The sequence below is a fragment of the Octodon degus genome, unplaced genomic scaffold, assembly GCF_000260255.1.
Source record: "Octodon degus isolate 3935 unplaced genomic scaffold, OctDeg1.0 scaffold00005, whole genome shotgun sequence".
Lineage (NCBI taxonomy): Eukaryota > Metazoa > Chordata > Mammalia > Rodentia > Octodontidae > Octodon > Octodon degus.
Window position 1 is genome coordinate 27,874,253 of NW_004524581.1, and position 22,898 is coordinate 27,897,150.

Below are 22,898 nucleotides of genomic sequence, written 5' to 3' on the forward strand. Positions count from 1 at the left end.
GTGCACACCTGCAATCACAGCACTCGGGAGGCTGAAGACAGAAGGATCACTATGAGTCCGAGCTGCGTAGCAAGATCCTATACTGAGTACATAAAAAAAAAATTTTAAAAAAATTGGATGAAAAGCATTTCCCTGTGAGGCCAAATTTGATTCCCTATGTGGACTCTCTTTACTGGAGTTAGGTGTACTTTGTAGGGTTGACTTGGCAACCCTATAATTTTGAAAAATCTTTTTGGGCAGCTATAAGACATAGAGTAAGGATACTGACATATAAGGTCAACTATAAAGTAATGATGTTGATTTCCATACGTCACATAGAGTTGATTTATAGTTACCTTTATGACTGTACATAAACCGCTTCACCCTTCAAAGTGTCACTTTCTTCATCTTAAAAGGGAGCAGATTTAACTCTTTGTCTTTAAAGTTGCTTTCCTCTCCTAAAATTTTATTTTTAAATAAACTTTTAGTTCAGTTTTACAAAAAAGTTGCAGTGGTAGCCCAGAATTCTCTTCACCCGATTTCTCCTGCTAACTGTCTCCTTGGTTGTGTTTATCAAAGCAAATATTCTTTTTTCCTATTCCAGGATCCAATCCAGGATACTGAATTTGGTAAAATTTGACTTAAAGATTAAAATGTTATAGCATTTGGTGTATGTTTTGAGTTCCGAATGTTATATGAAGTATTGGTTATTAAAACCATAAATATACAATGGAATTCATTTGATATATTTTTACTTTAGGTTTCTATGGCGCATGGAATACAAAATTTGATTAATGCCATCAAAATGATTCACAATGTGTCAAGGTATTATAATACCTCAGAGAGAATGACCTCATTGTTTATCAAGGTGGGTCCCTAAGAGGAAAATTCATAATGCAATTCTGTGAAAAAGTTAATAATTCTTTCCTTTACAGCCAGAGAAAGAAATTGAGAAGTTTAGGTATTTCTAAAATGCTGGATTTTAACACTTTCCATGGATGAGTAAAGGATGGTGTTGACCCGAGTCAGTTGTACCTGACGGAAGGAATAAATGGCACCTCTTTCCTTGTTGGGGATCAGCCCCAGGCGTAACCATTTCCTTTCTTTTTTGGGGGTGGGGGTCTTTGTGACACAGGCTTTCGCTGTGCAGTTCAGGCTGGCCCTGGACTCACTTTGTAGCCTAGGCTGGCCTTGAACTCAAAGTGATCCTCCTGCCTCAGCCCTGCTAAGTCCAGGGGTTGTAGGCGTGTGCACCTCCATGCCCAGGAGGTACACACGCCTATTTATTTTTTCCAAAAAGTACTTTGCCTTTCCTATTTATTTTTTCCAAATACTTTGGATTCTGCTCCAGGGACAAAGATTGTGTTTACTATGAACGCTTTGCATCAGTACTGTGGGGTGGTAAAGGCTTCCTGTATTAGGCTGTACGTGTTAGAATTTGAAAAATTATGCAATGAAAACATTAATAGAATTTCTTTGTAAAGGATTCAAGCACAACTGAAATCATGAAGACTTATTTCCTTTTTTTCTGTTAAAAAGTGAAGTAGGGTCTTAACCACACATCTCTGTCCTAAATAAGACAAGAATCTTGGGATTTTTCTTGTTTACATGTTTTCTTCTTTTCCAAAATATGCGTCTCATATGAAACATTCTTACTTCTGTAACAGTTTACAACATTTTGAATCAGCGCATATTCAGACGAAGTATTGTCAGTTGCTTTGATCACCATTATTTTGTAATGCTCACATATTCCTCCTGTTTGGAATCACTCTTTCTTTCTTTCTTTCTTTCTTTCTTTCTTTCTTTCTTTCTTTCTTTCTTTCTTTCTTTTTTTTTTGCGGAACCGGGGATTGAACTCAGGCCCTTGTGCTTGCCAGGGAAGCGCTTATTCCACTGAGCCATCTCCCCAACCCTGGAATCACTATTTCTTTTGTTCAGCTATCTTCAAGTAATTATTTCAGAGGGTTGGTTCATGAGGGGTGAGCAGCCTTAACTCTTCTATTAAGCCTGAAAATGGCTTAATTTTGTTTGGGTCGCTCACATACTAGTTATGGGATTCTGAGTTCAACATTATTTTCCCTTAAAACTTAGAAGTACTGTTCGCTCCTGGTCTAGTATCGGTGCTGTTGAGGAGGAGTTAGGTGTCAGTCAGATTCTGCATTCCTTTCTGGTAACTGGTTTTGTTCTCTGAAGGCTTTTAGGATTTGTTCGTTATCCCTGAACTTCCAAAATGTCAACTGTGGTGCTTTTATTTTTTTTTACATTTATCTTATTCTATACATGTTGAGTTGTTTCAATCTAAAAATTTTTATCTCTTTTTGTTCCTAGGAAATTTTCCTCTTCTGCTTTTGATTATTCCTGATCCAGCTGTTCAAGTGAATGTAACTTCCATTTCACTTAACAATATCTTGTTCTCCTGTCATTGTGCTTTGAATTTTCAGATCATTTGTTTTTCATTTGTAAACCGGTTGGTGATCAATTAATCAATACAATTTTTTAAGAAAATATTGACCATAAAAATTCAATTCAATCTTAATTTTTTTGAGACAGGGTCTTCCTATGTAGTTCAGGCTGCCCTTCAACTCACTATGTAGTCCAGACTGTCCTCAAACTCCTGTCAATCCTCCTGCCTCAGCCTCCCAAATGCTGAGATTATAGGAGTCCACCACGCTGGCTTCAGTTTCATTTTAATGTCTGTTACTGTTTTCTTCAGTTGCGTGGTGACTCTTCATATATTTAAGACTCTGATTTGTCTCTCTGTTCTGTTTCCTGTTTATTGTCTTTTGTGGGCCTGGGAGGTGTGGAGTGTTTTCAGGGGTAGGTGTAATAGATAGGATTTTTTCCCCCTGATGTGCCCACCTGAGGTGCCACAGCTACTTGAGGGCCTGGCTCCAACTTCCCAGGGCTACGGTCCAGGCTCACGACTTTGTCCTTTCAGCAGATCTCACCATTAGCTGCCGGACAAGTTGCTCTCAATTCACGGTACTCAAGTGAGCTTCTCAAGTGAGGGTGACCGCATGCTGTCACCTTTCTGGACAGTTTCCCAGACCATCTTAGCATCCCTTTTTCCAGCCCCGGGTCCTGCTCCTCTCTGCTCATCTTTCCCCCTTGCCCCTGCGCACCTGATTCTGAGCACACTCTGCACCGCCTTCTGCGTCAGCCTGCTACCTCGATCTAGGCGCTCGAAAATTTCTAAGCAGCTCTTCATTTGCTCTTCGCTATGCTGAGGAGTGTGGGAAGTGTCTCCATGGTGAAGTGTGGCGAAGAATCACCCTTGAACTGGGTCCGGATCTAGTAAGAGGAGAAAAAGATGAATGGAAAATGCAATTAACTTTGAAATTTGTGGTCCCAGTGACATTAACTTAATTGCAGTAGGAATATGAGACTTCGGGCTTTCTTAGCTTTGACTGGAATTCATATTTCTTTGATTTTGTTTTCTGTGTTCTGCAGTTGATTCATTTCATAAGTTTACAGTTTATCATATTTTCATGCTTAGAATTCAGAAAAAGTCTCGTGAGTTTTATTACTCTTTTTGCTTACAGTTATTTTGTACCTGCATTTATTTTAGGTAACAAATCAAATGGTGACCGCCTGTAAAGCATACATCACTGATGGTGGAATAAACCATGTTTGGGATCAGGAAACTCCAGTGGTGCTAAAAAAGATTCAGGTTTGTAGAAGTGTGTTTATTTTCATCAAGTAAAGCACTTACCACCTGGCTCAATTGTGTTTATTTTGTTCATTCAGAAAACATACTAAGTTTGAAAAAAATCTTAGAGTAGGGTGAAAATACAGAAAGAATGTCATTTATATACCTACTTCTCTTTATGCACAGTGCTTATTTTAGGATAGAAATTTAACTTTTATTTTAGGATATAAATTTCTTACTTTAGGATATAAATTTAATTCTTATTCTTCTCTATACTTTCATATTTCGGACTCCTTTTGTGTGTCATTGAATAAATGCCTCCCCTTCCTCCCACTCCAGCACCTGTTGATGTAATTTAATTAATTTCCACTTTTTTGGCATTGGCTAGACCTGCCTTACTCCTTAAATCAGTGAAGTTTTAGTTGGCATCTTGATTTTGATCCTCTTTTGGAAGGGAATATTTTGACGATTCCCTCCATTTAGTGTAATGGTTTTATAGGTTTAAGTATATCTTTGATCAGATTTATCTTAAGCATATGTTTTTTTAAAGGTTATGAATTTTTTTCCCTGCACATATTTGTTGCTATGTTTATAGAATTTCCTGCTCAACCCTGTTAATGTGAGGAATGGGACTCTTTTTCTAAAATTAAATTAACATTCCTGGGATAAACTCAACTTGGACATGGTGTATTTTTTTTTTTTTAAAAAAACACTTTTAAATTCAATTAGGTACAGATTCTTTTTTTGGGAGTGGGAGGCTGTATTCATGGGCATAGAAGTCTGTAATTTTTCTTTCTTAAACGACTGACTGTTGTCAGTATTTTGACAATTAGGTGTCAGAATGAGTGAGGGATGGGTGCGTTAGGGAAGTTTTTCTCTTTTCTCTAATTTCTGAGAAGGATCTACAAAATTAAAGTGGTCTGTGTTTTGAAAGCTCAAAAGAAATAGGTCCGCAGGAAGACTCCGCAGTGGTTATTAGTCACCAATGTGCGAGGACCCCTGGTCTCTGGGGTGCCTAGAGGCCAGTTCCAGCAGGAGCCCCGCGACCTGCAGCTAGGGCAGTTTATCATGCTGAAGAGTCTCAGTCCCAAGGACCGGAAGAGCCAGGCTTCAAATGCAGTTCTTGGGCTTGACCACGTAAACTAGAAAGCCACACAGATCAAAGCAGCTCCTAAAGCAACATTTTTTTTTAGCAGATCACAAAAACAGCTTTTGAAACAGATGAACAAAAAAGGAAAATGAGCATCAACTTGCATATAAAACTTACGAAATGTTCTCATCAGTACAAAGAGGAGTGTTTACGGTATCAGGCGTTCATTTTTGATAACTTAGTTCCTTCAGAAAGCGAAACAAAGGAAATCTCTTTGAAATGTTCTCGCCAGTGTTGAATGATGGTTAAAAAAAAAAGTTCCTAAACTTAGTGATGTGAATTTATCATTTTGTACCTCTGAATAATTTTTATTCTTGGAGAGAATTTTCTTGTTTAAAACCAGAAGAAAAAAAATATGTCGTGATGACTGGAAGTGATTGAAAAGCAGAACAGAGCAACAAGGAGGAGAGAAGAAGAAATGAGCGAGAACATTGGTTGATACTGCAGATAGCTGTGAAAAAATATTCAAAGAAAAGGCCAGGAAAGAGGCAGAGAAGAAAAATAAAGGCAGAAGTGAAATGCAGGAAGCAGGAAGCTAAAGGAAAAACAAAACCAAGTGGAATTCAATGCCAGTGAAGGAGATAGAAGGCGAGTTATACAAGAGTTCTTTTTTTTTTTTTTTTTTTTTTTTTTTTTTGTGGCTGGCTCAGCCCACTCTGGGGGCAGTGCTGGCATGGCATGTGGTGCTGGGATCGAACCTCGGTCCCTGCACACTTGCCTAAACTTGCCTAAGCAGGCACTTCAGACCGCTAAGCTATCTTGCTGGCCCCAACACACGTTCTTGTCAACAAAAGAAGAAAACTACAAGAGTCACTGAAAAAGAAAGGCCAGGACTTTGAAATTCCAGGAAGACTTGGACTTTCTTTAGTCCTCAGATAGTGAATGGACTGGGTTAACGTGGTGGAAGAAGGGGAAACGCTGTGATAGGCTCAGGCTAGCATGTTTGTGGCACTTGGAGGAAATAGTCACCCCACAGTGCTGGGGATTTGCAGGCCCGGCCCTTCCTTTATTTTTTATTTTGAGTCAGGATCTTGCTAAGTCTCTTAAAAAATTCCAGGCTGGACTGGAATTTGTAATTCTCTTGTCTCAGTCTCTCAGAGTTCTGGGATTGTAGACACGCACCACCACACCCAATCCATACCCTTTTTTGGGATTTCTAATAGATTTACTAATCTGTTTAACAGGTTACAGTAGTGGCATAGCTGTAACTAAATATTAGTCAAAAGCTTTTTGATCTCCTTTTGTAGAAATGATGGTTGATTGATAAATTAATATTGCAGAGTCTTCATATTTTGTGTACTTGAAGGTAAAGATAGATCCTAGCTAAATAGTGATGTGTTAATAAATAATTTCTGGGCTTGTGGGGGAATTATAATTAGTAATAAACATAAAAATAGTGTATATTGTACTTTTTTTTAATTTATTTATTGTATACAGGGTCTCACTACATAGCTCAGACTCATAGTGATTCTCCCTGTCTTAGCCTCCCCAGTGCTGGGATTAAACCCAGTTTTAGTGGCTGGCACTGTGTACCTGGGGCCAGGGTGAGAATGGGGTACCAGGGACTGAACTTCTGTCCTTGCATTTGCCAGGCAGGTGCTTAGACCTCTGAGCTATCTTCCCAGCCTGATGTGTCATACTTTGATGTAGGATGAACGAAGGGAAAACAATGAGAATGAAGGGATGAAAATACGATGCATATTGAAAGGCTGTATTGGCGTTCACAGGCCTTCAGTATGAAGCCAGAGAACTGGAACACTGGCTGACAGCGTCGGCTTGTCTTCCACGAGCTGGCATGACCAGGTCTATGTGAAGGCGGGAATTCTGAAATTTGGCTCCTGAACAAACTTCTTTCTGTCCCCTCTCTCCTCCTGTTAATTTTTTTTTTTTGTAGGACTGTATTTTTCTATTCAAGGAGTATCAGACGTCTTTTCATAAAACAAGGAAACAGATTTTAGAATCCTCAGGGGAAAAATCTTTCGAGGTTTCAGAAATGTACATATTTGGAAAATTTGAAGCTTTCTGTAAAAGACTGGAAAAGGTAAGCGCTAGGCAGTCACAGCACTTCAATGCAAATCATACCTTTTTGCTTATTTCATTCTTTCAGTTTTCATTGAGAATTTCTGTTCCAGATCTCTTGTCTCGCGACTTGTCTGAATCAATTACTCACAGATCCCTGTGTGTATTATAGCGTCTTGCACTAGGGCAGGCTGAGAGGAGTGATATTGCCAGGGGCTGTGAGGAAGCCCGTATGCAGTCAGCCTCCGTGAAGCTGTAAAGATATCTATAGGCACAACCCGCGCCCTACAGACTCCCTGGATCCTGGTGATATTAGCGTCCGCGTCATCGCTTGTTGGAAAGTGGGGGATGGAGGGGTGTGACATGGATCAAGGATATTCCGTAGACATGTTCAAGAGCGAGTTTAAAAATTGTTGATCTCCTCATCCAGCTAGGACTGGAAAGTACAGGTGATGAAAGGAACCAAAGTACCACTGGTGACCTTTATGCTTACTTCTATGGGGCTTCTGCTGTTTTCACAGAGTTGTGTAACTACTGCGGCAATCTAATTTTAGAGTATTTGCATTCCCGCTAAAGGAGACCTCATACCTATCAGCAGTCGCACCCCATTCTCTCCTCTACCTGGCTGCAAGCAACCACTGATCTACTTTCTGCTCCCCTAGTGGGCCTGTTTGGGGCTTGTAAATGGAATCATGTGCTGCTTGATCTTTTGGCTTCTTCCACTTAGCTTAATGCTTTCAAAGGTCATCCATGTTTATAGCTCTACATTTTATTGCAGAATAATCTCCATGGTATGATTATACCTCATGCTATCTAGCAGTCATCACACAAGGGACCTGTGGATTGTGCCCCGGTTTTGAGGGGGTTCTGTTGGACTACTCCTGTGAACTCTTAAACAGTTGAAAAGGAGGGCCAGAAAGGGAAAAGGTGTCACGGTCCATGAACTGGAAAATGGGCTATAAATTGGTTGCCTGAACTAACGTGTCATAGTTGCTGAAGACTGAGATGCTGAAATGTCAGGGAGGGGACAACCAGCAGGAGCATGGTCCTGAGGGCTGCCCATGACGGGTGGTTGGATTGCTGCTGGGTGATAGGCGGAACATCACTGGCTAAGTCTTGAGGAACAAGAGTGGGGCCAAGCACTGTCTCAGCCCCATCCAACCCAGGGACAAGACAGAGGAAGTGTTAGCAACAGGAATTTTGCCTCCATCTCTGGTCCTCGGAGCCAGGTGGTAGAGGACGGACTCCTCACTGGCAGGGTGAGAGTTTTGAGTTATCTCACTTTCTTTGCTTTATAAAGTAGGTGAGTGGGGTGTGTGTGTGTGTGTGTGTGTGTGTGTGTGTGAGAGAGAGAGAGAGAGAGAGAGAGAGACCCAGGCAGTTCTTGAGTTTATGCAGAGTGTAGATGGCACACTGGAAATCCCAGTGGCCTTCTGGCCAAACAAGCTTTCCCTGGAGAATGTTGAATACTGGTGTTTAAAGCAGGAATAATGAAAACTCTTGGAGGAAAGTTAAGGAACTGAATAAGGTTTTGTTCTTTTTGGTGAGGTAAGTTGTGTTGGAGCATGGAGATAAATAAAGACCGTGGTGGAGGTGTCCCAGGGTTCGTCCTGAGTCGGGAGTGAGTGCTGTCATCTTTCAGGCTTGTGGGGCCTGACCTTTGCTGGAGCACAGGCGTCAACTCTTTCAGGAGGATATCATGAAGGGGAATGGCTGAGTTGAATAGTACCGCTAGTCCCAGTTTGTTTGTTTGTTTCTTTTTTTCTTTCTTCTTTCATTTTTTATATTTTGTGCAGGGTCTCACGACGCAGCTCGGACTCGTAGTGATCCTCCTATTTTCAGCCTCCCCAGTGTTGCGGTTATTACAGGTGTGCTCCACCACGCCCAGACTTGGTGGCTGGCTCAGCGTGCCTGGGGAGGCGGGCAGTGCGGCATGCGGTCCCAGGGATCAAACTCCGGCCCCTGCGTTTGCCTAAATGCAGGAGCTGAGTGTGCTGAGCCATCTTGGTGGCCTTTAGGCCCAGTTTTTTGAGGCACACGCTGGATTTGTGCTGGGGTCGTGTACCAGAGCTACAGTGAGAGCCCACGAGAACAGCAGAGCTTTGAACTCAGTGATCCAATACGAAGCTCCTCAAGAACAAGAGCACGAAGCATGTAGTCAGCTCTCCCTCTCACGGCCCACGAGACAAATGACTCGCTTCTGCGGAATGTGGAAGCTCTCAGGGTATCGTGGAGCACCATCCTCCTTAAAGGAGCGAACAGTACCGTACAAAGACTAGTCTCAGAGATTTGTCTTCTATTTTATCTCTTTTGGTTGGTGTTAGCCAAGTGATTTTAGAGCCTTTTTTAAAGTCAGTGATTTGTTTAAGTCAGCTTATTCTGGAGAAGGGGTTAATATTTCACTTTTTAACATAAAATACCGTTTCTGTCTTTAAGATTACAGAAATGATAACTATTGTACAAACATATTCAGCACTGAGCAATTCTACAATCGAAGGAATAGATATTATGGCAATAAAATTCAAAAATATCTACCAGGGGGTTAAGAAAAAGCAATACGACATTCTGGATCCAAGAAGAACAGAATTTGACACGGATTTCCTAGATTTTATGACAAAAATCAACAGTTTAGAGGTAAGTAGCTATTTGCATTTTCACTTAATATCACTATTTGGTACATTATCATGAATATTCATATGTAGCAGGTGTTTACATATTTACTATTTATTTTGAATTATTATTACAAATAGAAAAAAATACTTGTAAACAAAATACTTTTTAAAAAAATTCACAGGATATTTTTTATCTTTTTTGAAATGAAAACAAGCATAGCCAATGAGAGATATCAGCGAGGGCTGGGGGGATATCTTGGTGGTCTAAGAGCCTGCCTGGCAAGTGCAAGGACCGAGGCTTGATCCCTGGTACCACATGTCATGCCAGCCCCAAAACTGGACCTGCTGTGCATGACTATCATCCCAGCTGGGGAGGCTGAGACAGGAGGATCGCTGAGCTATGTAGCAAGACCCTGAATCAAATAAATAAAACTTTTTTAAAAAATGTCAGTGAATAATCAGAAGCCAGAAGGGCTGTTATAGCTATAGTTCCTTTGAAACAAATAATTAAGTTTGGTGATACATTTTATTTATTTATTTTTTTTTATAAATTTTTTTTTATTTTAACATTTATTGTGTGTGTGTGTGTGTGTGTGTGTGTGTGTGGCCAGCTCAGCCCACCAGGGGGCGGGGCTGGCTGGCATGTGGTGCTGGGGGATCGAACCGCGGTCCTTGTGCTTTGCCAAGCTTGTTCCAAGTAGGTGCTTTAGACCACTGAGCCATCTCTCCAGCCCCTGTTGATACATTTTAGATACACAGAATGATTACATCATCAGAGGGAATTTGTACCTGAACATGATATAGCTCGATCTACTTCCCCATTCCCCTCCCCTCCCCTCCCTTCGGCCCCTCTTCCCCTACATACTTACACAAGCTGTTTCCATTTTCCCTTTTTCTTGTTGTTTTTTCATTTCCCTTCCTTCCTCTCTCCCCACACCCCCAGCTCCCCATCCCATTTGAACATTGTCTTCCTGTTTCGCAGCACCTGTACTTTGGTCCTTTTGGTTTCTCACAGCAGAGAAACAATGTGGTATATATACAACATGTATACACACACGTGTGTGACTGGCTGATTTCACTTGAGAGTATGGCCTCACAGGGTATCCATTTAGTTAGAAATGTCTCAGGTTTTTCCTTCTTTAAGGCTTAGGAGTACTCCACATAAAACCACACATCTTCATCCATTCATCTATCAGTTGATGGCCATCTGGGCTGTGTCCAAAGTTATGCTATTACAGACTGTGCTGCTGGAAACATGAGCGGGCATGTATCACTGGATATGGTGCTTTTAGCTTTCAAAAAGACATCAAGAAGAATAGCTGAGTTGAGTGGAACCTCGAGTTTCAGTGTTTTAGGACTCTGCACCCTGGTTTCCATAGTGGCTGTACCCGTCTGCACCCTCGCCAGCAGTGCAGGGTTCCTTTATCCCCACAGCCCCTCCAGCACTACTGTTGGTTGGTTTCTTGATAATAGCCATTCTTTCTAGAGTGAGATGGAATCTCAGCATTGTTTTCATTTGCATCTCTCAAATAACCAGTGATGTTGAAGTTTTTCATATATTTATTTGCTTCTTCTGTTTTCCTTTTCTTTTCTTCTCTCCCCTCTTCCCTCCCTCCTTTTCTTTCTTTTTTTCTTTTTCTTTTTCTTTTCTTTTTTTTTTTTTTTGAGGTAGGGTCTCAGTATGAGTTCAGGCTAGCTCTAAACACACTGTGTAGCCCAGACTGGCCTCCAACCCATAGAGATTCTCCTGCTTTGGACTTCCATGCCTTGATTTGTGTGTGTATGTCTGTGTGTATGTGCGTATTTGCCACTTCCACTTCATCTGAGAAATATCTATTCATCTCAGATGCTCATGTTTTGATTCATTTTTAATTTATATGAAAAGTCACATTTGATTTTTATTGTGTCAAGGAGCCAGCATCCTTTTTGCAGTCTGAAAGAGAGAATTGGTTGTCCTTATTCTTTGTCTGAGCTGTGGGGAGATGGGAGAGCAGATGAGGAGGATGGATCACTCTCCCTCTGATTTTCTTGTTGACCTTGAGCCGTCTGCCTGCCTTCTGTCTGGAGCTAGAGAGCACAGCTCTGAAGAGGCCTCGGGCCTGTGTGTCGTAGATTAAGGTGCATAGAAAGATGATGAGGAGCACTCAAAATGTCCTAGATGAGACTGTGGCATCTTTTCACATGGCCTTATGTGACCTGAATTACTCCAGTACTGAAAACTAGTTGTAGCCTTAGTTTGGCTTCAGGGAATGGTCTCTTCTTTGCTATAGAATATTTTAGAGACAAAGAAGGAGGAATATACTTTATCCATTTTATTAGCTTGTGGGTATAGCTCAGTGGTAGAACCCTTACTTAGCATGCATGTGGCCCTGGGTTTGATCCCCAGCACTAAAAAAGAAATCAGATTTTTTTTTTTTTTTTTTTTTTTTTTTGGCAGAACTGGGGATTGAACTCAGGCCCTTGCGCTTGCCAGGCAAGTGCTTATTCTACTGAGCCATATCCCCGGCCCCAGAATCAGATTTTTGTCTCATTTATTGACATTAAAAATTATATCACTTGTGATCCTGTCAATATAAATAAAAGAGTTCTTTAAAAATCTACTACTCTAACAGTAATACTTCATATTATTTGTTTATTTATTTGGTACAGTGTTTTGCTACAAAGCTTGAACTTGTAGTGCTCCTCCTGTCTCAGCCTCCCCAATGCCGGGATTACTGGGTTGTACCACTATGCCCAGTTTCGGTGGTCAACATGGTGCACCCGGAGTTCCGGGGCCAGTATAGCATTCGGTACCAGGATCAAACCCAGGTCCTTGGTGCTAGTCAGGCAGTCCCTTAGAGCACTGAGCTATCTCCCCAGCCCTACACTTTGTATTTTTGACATTGATTTTCTTTCAGTGTTTGAAAATTAGATTCTTTGAAATTAAGATATATTTTAGTTATTGATTTTAGTATTGGGCTAGTGAGGTAGGATGGTGTGTTCTCCCCAATACGTTTTTAAAGAAAAACTTGTTATGTATTAAATTATTGTTATGATTTCTTTTTTTTAATCTCTTTTTAAAAAATTTTTATTTATTTATTTATGTGTGTGTGTGTGTGTGTGTGTGTGTGTGGCCAGCTCAGCCCACCAGGGGGCGGGGCGGGCTGGCATGTGGTGCTGGGGGATTGAACCACAGTCCCTGTGCTTTCCTAAGCTTGTTCTAAGAAGGTGCTTTAGACTACTGAGCCATCTCACCAGCCCCTGTTATGATTTCTTAATAAAGATTATGTTAGACAAGCTTCACTGTGGTTCTAGATACCAATTTTAGCTTTCAGTAAATGTAGAGGCCATATTAACCTTTTCCTAGGTAGATGATTTGCATCAGATGTCTGGGTTTTAATTTTCCTTCCTTTTCCAGTGCTCGATTTATGGGTGTGATACACGTGAGTAATTGCAGCAATAGGACTTGTGTGCAAAAGTAATTCACAGAGAGTGGTTCCACTTCCTCTTTTGAGCACCAGCAGTTGAGTGTCCACTTCCAGGGAAGGGGCGAGTCTTGCAAGAGCATTTGCCAATTCTGGCTTCTGCTAAACCGTGGCAAACAGGTCTCTGGGAGCAGCAGTGTCTGAAGATGAAACTCTCATTGCATTGCCCTGCTAGCACGCTCAGAAATTCTGAGTGTCTCAGAAAACAGTGAGTGGTAAGGGACCTTCCCTTCTCTCCTAAGTTCTGCTGCAGCGGGCAGGAGAAACACGGCACGGACACCCAGGACTGGGAGGCAGATTTATTTTCATCGATGGGCACTGGCCGGGAGCATTCCCAGCACATCAGGCCCTGATCTCTGGTGGTCTAGGGCTTTTATATAACACACAAGCAGGAGATACAAAGGAGGTACACAGGGAAGACAGGACAGCTGGGCAGTTCTTAGCTAGCAGGGTTAGATCATCCGCTACAGGGCTGGATGAATGATCATCAGTCGCAAGGCTAGATTAATGGCCACAGAGCTTGGTGCCATCAAGGATCCTGTAGGTGCCATGATGCTTTTGTGATTATTGGGGTCAAGAAAGTAATTACAAAGCCATGAAGCAGTTACAGAGCCACGTGCTTTCAAAAGAACAAAGTTTTAAAAGAGCAATTTCTCTTGGACAAATTTTCCCTTTCACTATAGCTCAGAAATGTTCACTAATGAGATGCAAATGCAAACCATGTATGTAACTACAATTTTCTGTACAAAATAAGCAGGTGAAATTAAGTTTTAATAGTATGTTTAGTGGCACATGCCTGTATTCCCAAAACTTGGAAAGATGAGGCAGGAGGGTCGCCATGACTACATAGTGAGGCCTTGTCTCAAGCAAAACAAAACAAAACTATATATATATATATATATATATATACAAAGTATATATATATACATATATATATACATATACAAAGTATATATACATACTTTGTTCAGTGTAATCTGTTCAGAATACTGTGATTTTTACATGTCATTAACTTAAAAACCATTGATGAGCTATTTAGCACTATCTTGCTCTGTACTGTGTGGAATTCAGCATGTATTTATACTTACTAGCATCTCACTCCTAAGTAGTGACACTTTGAGGCTTAAGTAGCCTCATGTGGCCTGTGGCCACCGTACTGGACAGTGCATTCCCAGATGCTTAGATGCTACATGTATTTGGAGCTACTTTAAAGCTATAGGAGAGTCCTTAATGGTTAAATAAAACTAGCATTTTCTTTAACACCAGAAGTTATCTAAATCTTAATATTTTATTTTAGGTACAAATACAGGTATTTATGAACAGTACTTTTGGAAAAATCTTATCTTCTCAGCAGGCTCTTCAGCTGCTTCAAAGGTATTTATAATGCTTTAGGCCGTGCGGTCTCCAGGTGGGATAACTTTATACAGATATTCCTCCTTTAACAATCTCCCGGGTTAACGACTTCTCAGACGGAAGGCCCGTCTTCCTTTGAACAGTTCTGTCCATCTTGTTGGTAGAATGTCACTGTCTTTTTTTGTGCAGTACACTTTGTTAATATAGTGCAGCATTTTTTCTGATTGTACTGTACAATCCAGTGCTATAATTTTATGTTGTTGCATATTATAGTGCTGCATGTAAGAGTGATGCAAATAAGAGTAAAGCTGTCAAGGCAGAGTTTCCTCTGTCCATTTCTTTGTTCTGATTATTGCGATGTACACACTCTGTGCAATTCCTCATTTAGTGACGAAGAAGGTTAACTACTTTGTCACAGGAAAGGAACTCAATCACTAAAGGAGGAATTCTTGTAGCTTATTGTATTTTAGGTATATTCACTAACTGTGTTATGCAAATAAACATATCATCGATGAAAAGACAAATGTCTTCAAAGTAAGTATTGCTTCTATTGTGTCTGATACTGGGGGAACATAAAAAGATAAGGCCGACCTGTTTTGACTCAGAAGAGAGTGATTTGGAGCTCAGTCTTAGGAGATCTGTTGATCGTGCGATACAGGCAGCGCAGCTGGGCCAGAGGGCCGAAAAATGTATCAGTGCGCTCTTTTTATTGGGCTCACTTCTAAAGATTATCTGCTTCCAGCCAGTCCTCAGGTGACAGTAAAACTGATTGATTTGGAGTTACATAAATTCTTAGATAGAAACAAACTCTTCAGAAGTGATGTTACCTTTGAAACTTTTTGATACATGGAAATGTCTCGTCTCACACGGGGGCACATACTTTCTCGAGGGTTATGCATACCCTTCTGAACCACAGGATGAGATTGAGCAATTAATTGTCACTGTTATTCTTGGCTCTGTGGTTGTTTTATGTGTTTAATTTTTGCCTGACACTCCTGGCTTAAGTGCTCCACGCCATACTTTAGCTCCTCAACTACGTCCTTTAGATGTCTTTCTCTCCAAGATACTGACTGCAGGGGCAGATGGAGCAGTGGCTCCATGAATGCCAGCCTCACGGTCAAGACACTTGGTATTTCCAGTCATTTTTATAGAGTCAAGCAGGCTTGTGGTTCTGCGACACCTCGTTAGGACTGTTTTAGCTTCATAGATCCTTTGCAGTGACCCTGCAAAAGCACCTTTATTAATGCGCCAAAATTGCACATTCAAAGCACCACTTCCAGCAATATCAACTGTGTGATCCATTTAACCTTGAAGAATTCATGGAAGCTGCTAAGATACCAGCTGGGAAAGGGCATGTGAGGAAATATAGGAATGCTTTTTATTTTGTCTTTTTGAGACAGGGTTTCACTATACAGTTCAGGCTTGATATTTTATTGATCTGATAAAGATCCTAACTGCATTGCATCTGTTTTGCAATCACTATTATTGATGAGCACTTTCTCTGTCATTGCTGTATCCGGAGAGAGCTTGGATTCTGAGTACCTTGGATTCAGCCCTGCCTTTTTCAGCATACGAGGGATCAGTGTGGGCTGAATCTAGCTGATGAGATGGTTTGTTGGTGGCTGCTCTATTTTATTTGAAGGGTTAGTGGACAACATGTGTTCTTCAGCAAACAAATCATTTTCATGGAAATTTTTTTGGGGGGCAGAACCGGGGATTGAACTCAGGCCCTTGCACTTGCCAGGGAAGCGCTTATTCTACTGAGCCATCTCCCCAGCCCTCATGGAACTATTTTGATAAAATTATGTGTAATACAGTTATTCCTCATTTAATGACCTATCTGTTTAACAATTGTTTGGACTGATGACGTACAACTCAGACTTATGACCATTCCTTTTTTTTTTTGGCATCGTTTTGTACATCTCATTGATAGGGCCTCAATGTCTACATTTTGTACAGTATGCCTTGTTTTACAGTTCTGTAACTTTTGTGGGTCGTGCTGCCTGGTACAATAGTTTCATGTTCTGTTACACATTACAATACTGCATATAAGAGCTATGCGAGTAAAAGCAAAGTCCTAAGGTTGGGGCTTCCTTCAACCACTTTTTTGTTCTGTATATTGTAAAGCATGCACTGCATTTAGTGACTAATTCAATTAACACCTCTGTCACGAGACCCCAACGTGTCATTGAAGGACAAGTGTCTGTATCTGAAAATCCAATTTGACAGAAGATGGCCTCAGAAGCCTCTCCTATGCAAACCTGTGACTTATAAACGTGAACCTTTCAATAACCACCAAGAGAGACTTAGAACAATTTGAAATGAGTAGGATATTTTTTCATTGCATTTTTGAAATAGCAGAATAGGAAAATGAAATATCTCACGCTCCTTCTTGCCTTGACCCTTGTTATATACTTGAGGTTGATGGCATAGTTTTTATTACAAAGAGAACAAATAATGTTTAGTTATGACTACTGAAAAAAATTCTGAAAGTGAGATTAGTAAGAATAGTAGGGTCTAAAATTTTCTATCTTTCCTCTTGAGGGCTCTTGTATCTTTTTAAAATTTTATTTTGTGCCATATACTTAAAATATTCAACATGATGTTTTGATACACCTAGTTAAATGGGTGCTAAAATTAATGTATTCACCCCCTCCCTTTTTCACTATTCTTGATAGCAATATTCCCGCAGAGGTCAGGGAATCCAGTCAGAGGTTTAGAGTGGCATACAGGCCGCTTTCTACCAGCTCCGAGGGAGCTTCAGACCCACACTGGGGCCCTTGGGAACTCCTCCCCAAGAGCCAGGGAGCTGGGCTTCAGTCTGCCTTTACCATGGTTCCATGTCGGCAAGCAGACGGTGATTGGCTCGTGGCTGGGAAGAGTATTGTAAGAATCAAGGCAGATATGAATGATTCTGATGAGTGACAGTACTGCAGAGCAGGCACTATTTTCTTAGCAGCTTTTCCTTTGGTCTTTGTGTATCTCTTTTACCTATATTGGTTCTTATGAATTAATTTTATTATCAGAATGTTATAGTTCCCATGCTTTCTGTGCATCATTTCATGTCTAGGAGGAAAGGCTAATTTTCTGATGGTCATTATCACTAGGTTAGTTGGACTTGTGTGTGGAATTATATTGGGAGAGTTATATTTAATGTGTTCTTCTCTAATTTTACTTTTAGCTTCATATACATTTTCCTTTCAATCTGAGATTCAGTATCCCTGTATTGGCCAGCTTTCCTGTCACAGGGACAAAATACCTGACACCTGCAATTCGAGGAAGGAGAGGGTTAATTTGGTTCCTGGTTTGTGGTCCAGAGGGTTCAGTCTAGAGTATGGTGGCTCCAAGATGGAAACATCATAGTGGAAGGGTCTGGGGGAGAAAAGCTGCTGAACTCGTGGCAGGGAAGCAGTGTCAGGAAGCAGCCCTGGGATCATATCTAGTACCCAGAGAGGTGCCTCCCTGACCTGCCTAGACACACCTACAAGTGTGCTCTACTAATTCTTTGGGTGGCTCTCAAATTAGTCAAGTTGATCATTCAGTTTTAACTGTCTGTCAATTTCTTGTCTCCTCAAACTTGGTTGGGTTCCTCTGTTACACACATTTCTAGCATATTTAAGTAATTATCTATGTAACTCTTGACTGATACCTTTAAGGTGACCATAGGCTCCAGGAAACCTAGGTGGGCACATGCCTTGTCTATCACTATCTACTCTAGGATGTGCAAGAGGCTCGGGATGAGTACTGTCATGTGATTCAATATTTAGTACTTCAGCAATTGTTAGATATGTTTATCATGTCCTTTCTAATTATTCAGCTTCAATTCCTTTTAGATTTCAGAAGCTGAACATTCCGTGTCTTCAATTAGAAATCAACCACACAATTGAGCGGATTCTCCAGTGTTATGTGGCTGAACTTGAAGCTACTAAGAAGGTAAGTGTCCTGTTTATAGTACATTAATGCAAAGGGAAAAGAAATCTAAGACTTTTTTTTTTGCTGTCATTGTCTTCTGCTGAGCTTTTTGGAGTGGTCCTGTCTTTGGTCATGGCCTCTGAGGCTCTATTGTAAATGTGGGAACAAGCTGATGTGGTATGTACAACACCTTCTTGCTCTTAGGAACTGTCTTTTTATCTCAGTTCAGATGTATTCATAGAAAAGTCCAATAAAGTTAGTGTTCTTACTTATAGAAGTATAAGTACTGGAGAATGTGATGACAGGTATGTGTTAATTACTTTTCTCTCATCTCTGACACAAAATACCTGATCCCAAAATTAAGGAAGAGAAGGTTTACTTAGCTCACAGTTGGTGGAGGTTTCAGTCCCTAACTCCCCTAGCTCTGAGGCTGGGCAGCACACAGCAGAGAACAGCTCACGATGGTGGAAGGCAGCAAAAGCAACAGGAGCAGAGAGAGCAGGCCTCTTTCCCTGGCTTATGCTGTAGGCAGGCTGCCCGCCCAGGGTGGGTGCAGCACTCACACCCGCAGCCCCAGCATCAGACCATGCAGCAATCCCAAACTCTAGAAGCCTCCCCCTGACGCATGAGGCTTTGGGGGACAGCTGGACACAAACCATAACACAGGTATAAAGTAGTTATTTGCCTCCTCTTTTGAATACTTCCTTGAAATTCGGGATAAGGACAGAAAGAGATCGTGTGATGGGACAAACATTGTTCCTAAGCATCAGGTTAACGCTGACGTGCATTACTGTATTTATGGACTACCCTGTGCATATACAACGTGCGAATAATGCTAAAGCAACTTAGAAACATCTTTTGTTTTCTCTGTTGAATCAAATTCACATATTAACACTGTATTTTTCATTACAGCTCTATCATTCTCAAAAAGATGATCCCCCTCTTGCCCGCAATATGCCCCCTATAGCGGGGAAAATCTTGTGGGTGAGGCAGCTCTATCGCCGGATAAATGAGCCCATCAACTATTTCTTTGTAAGCTAATGATTACATTTATAATATGTGGATTATGATGGGGATGACACAAAATTACACCACAAATATATTCATCCTGTGATATGTGTGCCCACTATTGTAATTAGAGCCAGTTTAACTGGGCAAAACAAATTTAGCTTGTAAATGCACCGGGAAGAGACTAAGTAAATGCATTTGTGTTTAAAAACAAGGTAGTACAGTTGCAGGTATTTAAAACTTGCTGTATCATATAGTATTAAGTCTCAACAACACAAGACATTTAATAAAGTCTTTTAAAAAGTTGCTTTGAAAATACAACAAAGGGTAGGCCCAGCTCTGAGGCTTGCACCTCCTGTGTGCTGACAGGGCACCGAGAGGTAGCTAATGAAAGTGGAGCTGCAGCGCCGGCATCCCTGTGTGAGGAGCGGAGCCTTAGAGGGTTATGGCGGGCTCTAGTTGTCCTTTACATCTTTAAGATCATTAGAGCCCTGAAAAACAGGGTGGTCACAGGCCTTGTTGCTGTTTTGAGACTGCTGTTTTATCTTTTCTTTGTTTTAGTTTTGTTTTTAAGGGAGAGAAAGAGAAGCAGGATAGAGTTGGTTTGCTTGATGTTGTGCCTTAAGCCTGAATACAGACAGAATGCGCACAAGGCGGTAGGCCTGCAAGGACTTTGCTCGCTGGGGCATTATTATATATTCAGTTTGTGTTTGGCTACTAGCGTTTATTTCCTTGTTCTGAACATTTAAAAGGAAATGACGCAGGCCTGGCTTTAGGCAAGAGGCCAAGGTGGGCACTCGGTTGCTATAGCGCGGGGTAGAAATTGCCCTCATATAAATGAATCGGAAACAAATCTTTCATTTTTACACAAAGAAAGTTGGTTTTTAATTGTATATAGGTTTTCTTGTGCTAGAATTTAGGAATGGCCTTTGAGATGGATAATCAGTGAAAATAAATCAATTGTATCTTGTCCAGAGAAATGGGGAGGGACTAGACTTCTAAGGCCTGGGATGGCTGGGTGTAGACCCAGCAGCCTTTCCCTCGAAATCCTTCCTTTCCTTTCCTGCGTGCTGTCTCTGGTGTTAGCACTTCCCTACTCCCGTCTGTGGCTTCTGTAGCCTTCCCCATCTCTGTTTTACTTGGCAAAAACTCCAAATTGGTAGCATAACCCTTTGATACCATTTTAAAGTCTATGAAAATAGCCTGTGACCTCTTAAAATATGCTTTTTTTCTTTATTTTTCCTTGCAAAACAGAAAAACTCAGATATTCTGTCAACTTCAGAGGGTAAAGCTGTCATCCGTCAGTATAACAGAATCTCTTATGTGCTGGTGGAATTTGAAGTGGTCTACCATATGGCCTGGGTCAGAGAAATTTCGCAGCTACAGTATGGTGCGTATAAAATCATGCCACAGGGCTCACCCTGGGGACTGGCACATCCCCGAAGGGATTACACATCCCATAACCTTATGCTAGTTAAGATTTAGATTTAGGGATGACACAATGGTTTGTTTATAGGTGTTAATATCCTGATTTCCTGGATAAAAATCGTCATGACCTTAAACTATGAGTTTTTCTGGAGGCGGGGGAAGAATTTAAAGTAAAAATATCTCAGTAGATATTTTTAATTGTATATAGATTTTCTGTTTCTCCATAGATTTTATAAAGGTTTTCATTTTTAAAAATCATTTTGTAGCTTCAGTGTCAATTGGAAGAGAAAGAATTACAGCTACCCTCCCTCTTTTACTTCCTCCTCTTCATCTTTTTCTTCTTCTCCTATAGCTGTGGAGATTTAGTAGCCCCAGGATTGACGCTGAGGGCAGGGTTATGTGGGCAGAGTTCAGTGGGGGCAGGGGCACCAGCGCTGCTGGCATCTTCTGCGCTGTGATTTTCATGTGGACTCCCTTATGGGTCACTCCAGCTTTCTGCTTTGTCTCCCTTCCAAGCCGGGATCTCCTTCAGCAAAGCGCAGCTCCGCAGACACAGGGAGCACAACAGCTTCGGGTGGGTTGCCGAGAGATGCTGGGGGAGGGGCCATTTCTCTTTGCTTCTTGATTCCAGAACTAGTATAGTGTAGCTGTTGAGGACAAATCACTGTTGGACAGGACGGAGCACTGATTCCCTGCATCTCTGCATCCGAGAGGACAGCTTCCCAAGCCCCGGAAGGTGTTGTCTCCAACCGGCACCATGGTTACGCCTTTAATAAACCAGCGTTGCCAGGACAGCCGTAGCTAGGGAGTGTGGTGCAGGAGGTGCACGTGGACTGTAAGGAAAGCCAGCAGCATCCTCAAAGGAGCATCCGGACGAGCTTAAAACTCGCACACTGGAGAAAGGCAAAAAGGAAATTTTAACCTTGAAAATTCTGTGTGCTTTTCTACGTGCTGGTTTTTCTGGCATTACTACCTCACCCTTCCACTGCATATGTTCGAAAATAAGCCCAACAGACAGAATATTCCCTAAAACACTCTCGTATTCTTTCTGGCAGAAAAGAATGGCTTCCTTCTCCAGGATCCTGGGTGCATTTCCTGTGTAGCTGCTCCTGCTGTCGCTGCTCCATGTGTTTGCCTGCCTCCCCTACACTATTCGCGGATGCTCTGTCTGTCTCATCTGCTGCCCTTTACATAATGGTCATGATTAATACTTACCCTGTGCTTATCGCGTGCCGGGTTTGTCTAACACATTGCACCTGCAAATCTCCAATCCTGATAAATAACCATAGCAGGAATTATCATTACAGAGGAGGAGGCGGAGGGACTGGGAGATTAAGTGACTTGCCAAAGTCTCATACTAGCGAGTGGCAGAGCCAGAATTCAGTCGCAGGTAGCTGTCTCCAGAATCTGCTCTCCTAGCTCTTAGAATGTTCTGCTTCTAGAAGTGCAAAGATTGATGCTAGGTATACTGGATGGGGGGTATCTTTGAATATCTTTAAACTGCCCAGTAAGTAGAGATCAAACAATAATTTTATGTATCTTTGGCTATATATTTATATCTATATTTTTGTTGGTAGTACCGGAGATTGAACTCAGGGTTTTGCACTAAGCTATTTATGTATTTATGTATTTTTTGAGACAAGTCTTGCTAAGTCATTAAACTGTCCAGGCTGGTCTTGAACGTGTGATCCTTCTGCCACAATCTCCCAGAGTGCTGGGATTTCAGCCATGTGCCACCATACCTGGCTGAGATCAGACAGTCTTGGTAAGAGACAGTTACACCAAGTTTCTGGGGACTTGATTGCCCTGAGAACGTCGGCTGACACCTGTATGTCCCGTAGGTCACTGCAGTGGGGTGGTGCCTAGGAGAAGTGGTCATAAGCAGGGCTAACAATACAAGATAAAGTTCTTCCTTGTGAGCCCAAGCTGTGGGAGACGCACTGTGGTGAGACTTCCTGCTGCTCTGCCAATGTGGTTATGTGTACCTAGACAGGACCTGGGAGCAGTAATTGGGAGCCTCACGTCAGCCTTGACTACTTGGCAGTTGTTTTTAAAAAATAAATTTTGGTAGTTTTATTTTTTTTTTCTGCTGCAACGTGTTTACTATGTGCCAAAAACTACACCACAGCTTACTCCACATACCTGTAGGAGAGTGCAGTCTTGCCTGTATGTACTACAGTGAGGTAGAGACTTCACACACAGCTTCATGAAACCCAGAGTAGCTGGGATATGCAACAATGCAACATCAGCTCAGCCGGAGGGAGGAGGGCGTTATGACACTGGTTCTTTGGCACATAGTTTCCCTAAGAGGGGCAAGTAGGTTT

At 41.5% G+C, this 22,898-nt stretch overlaps 1 protein-coding gene across 1 annotated transcript in view; it reads left to right on the top strand.

Moving 5' to 3' along the window:
• Dnah8 (dynein axonemal heavy chain 8) overlaps positions 1 to 22,898 on the top strand; it is a 313,541-nt gene that overhangs the window by 33,102 nt on the left and 257,541 nt on the right. The window contains exons 9-16 of the mRNA XM_004624185.2: positions 740 to 847; positions 3,548 to 3,649; positions 6,673 to 6,819; positions 9,234 to 9,431; positions 14,171 to 14,247; positions 18,060 to 18,159; positions 19,051 to 19,170; positions 20,401 to 20,536. Coding sequence (XP_004624242.1) covers positions 740 to 847; positions 3,548 to 3,649; positions 6,673 to 6,819; positions 9,234 to 9,431; positions 14,171 to 14,247; positions 18,060 to 18,159; positions 19,051 to 19,170; positions 20,401 to 20,536 — 988 coding nt within the window. The remainder of the gene's footprint in view (positions 1 to 739; positions 848 to 3,547; positions 3,650 to 6,672; positions 6,820 to 9,233; positions 9,432 to 14,170; positions 14,248 to 18,059; positions 18,160 to 19,050; positions 19,171 to 20,400; positions 20,537 to 22,898) is intronic.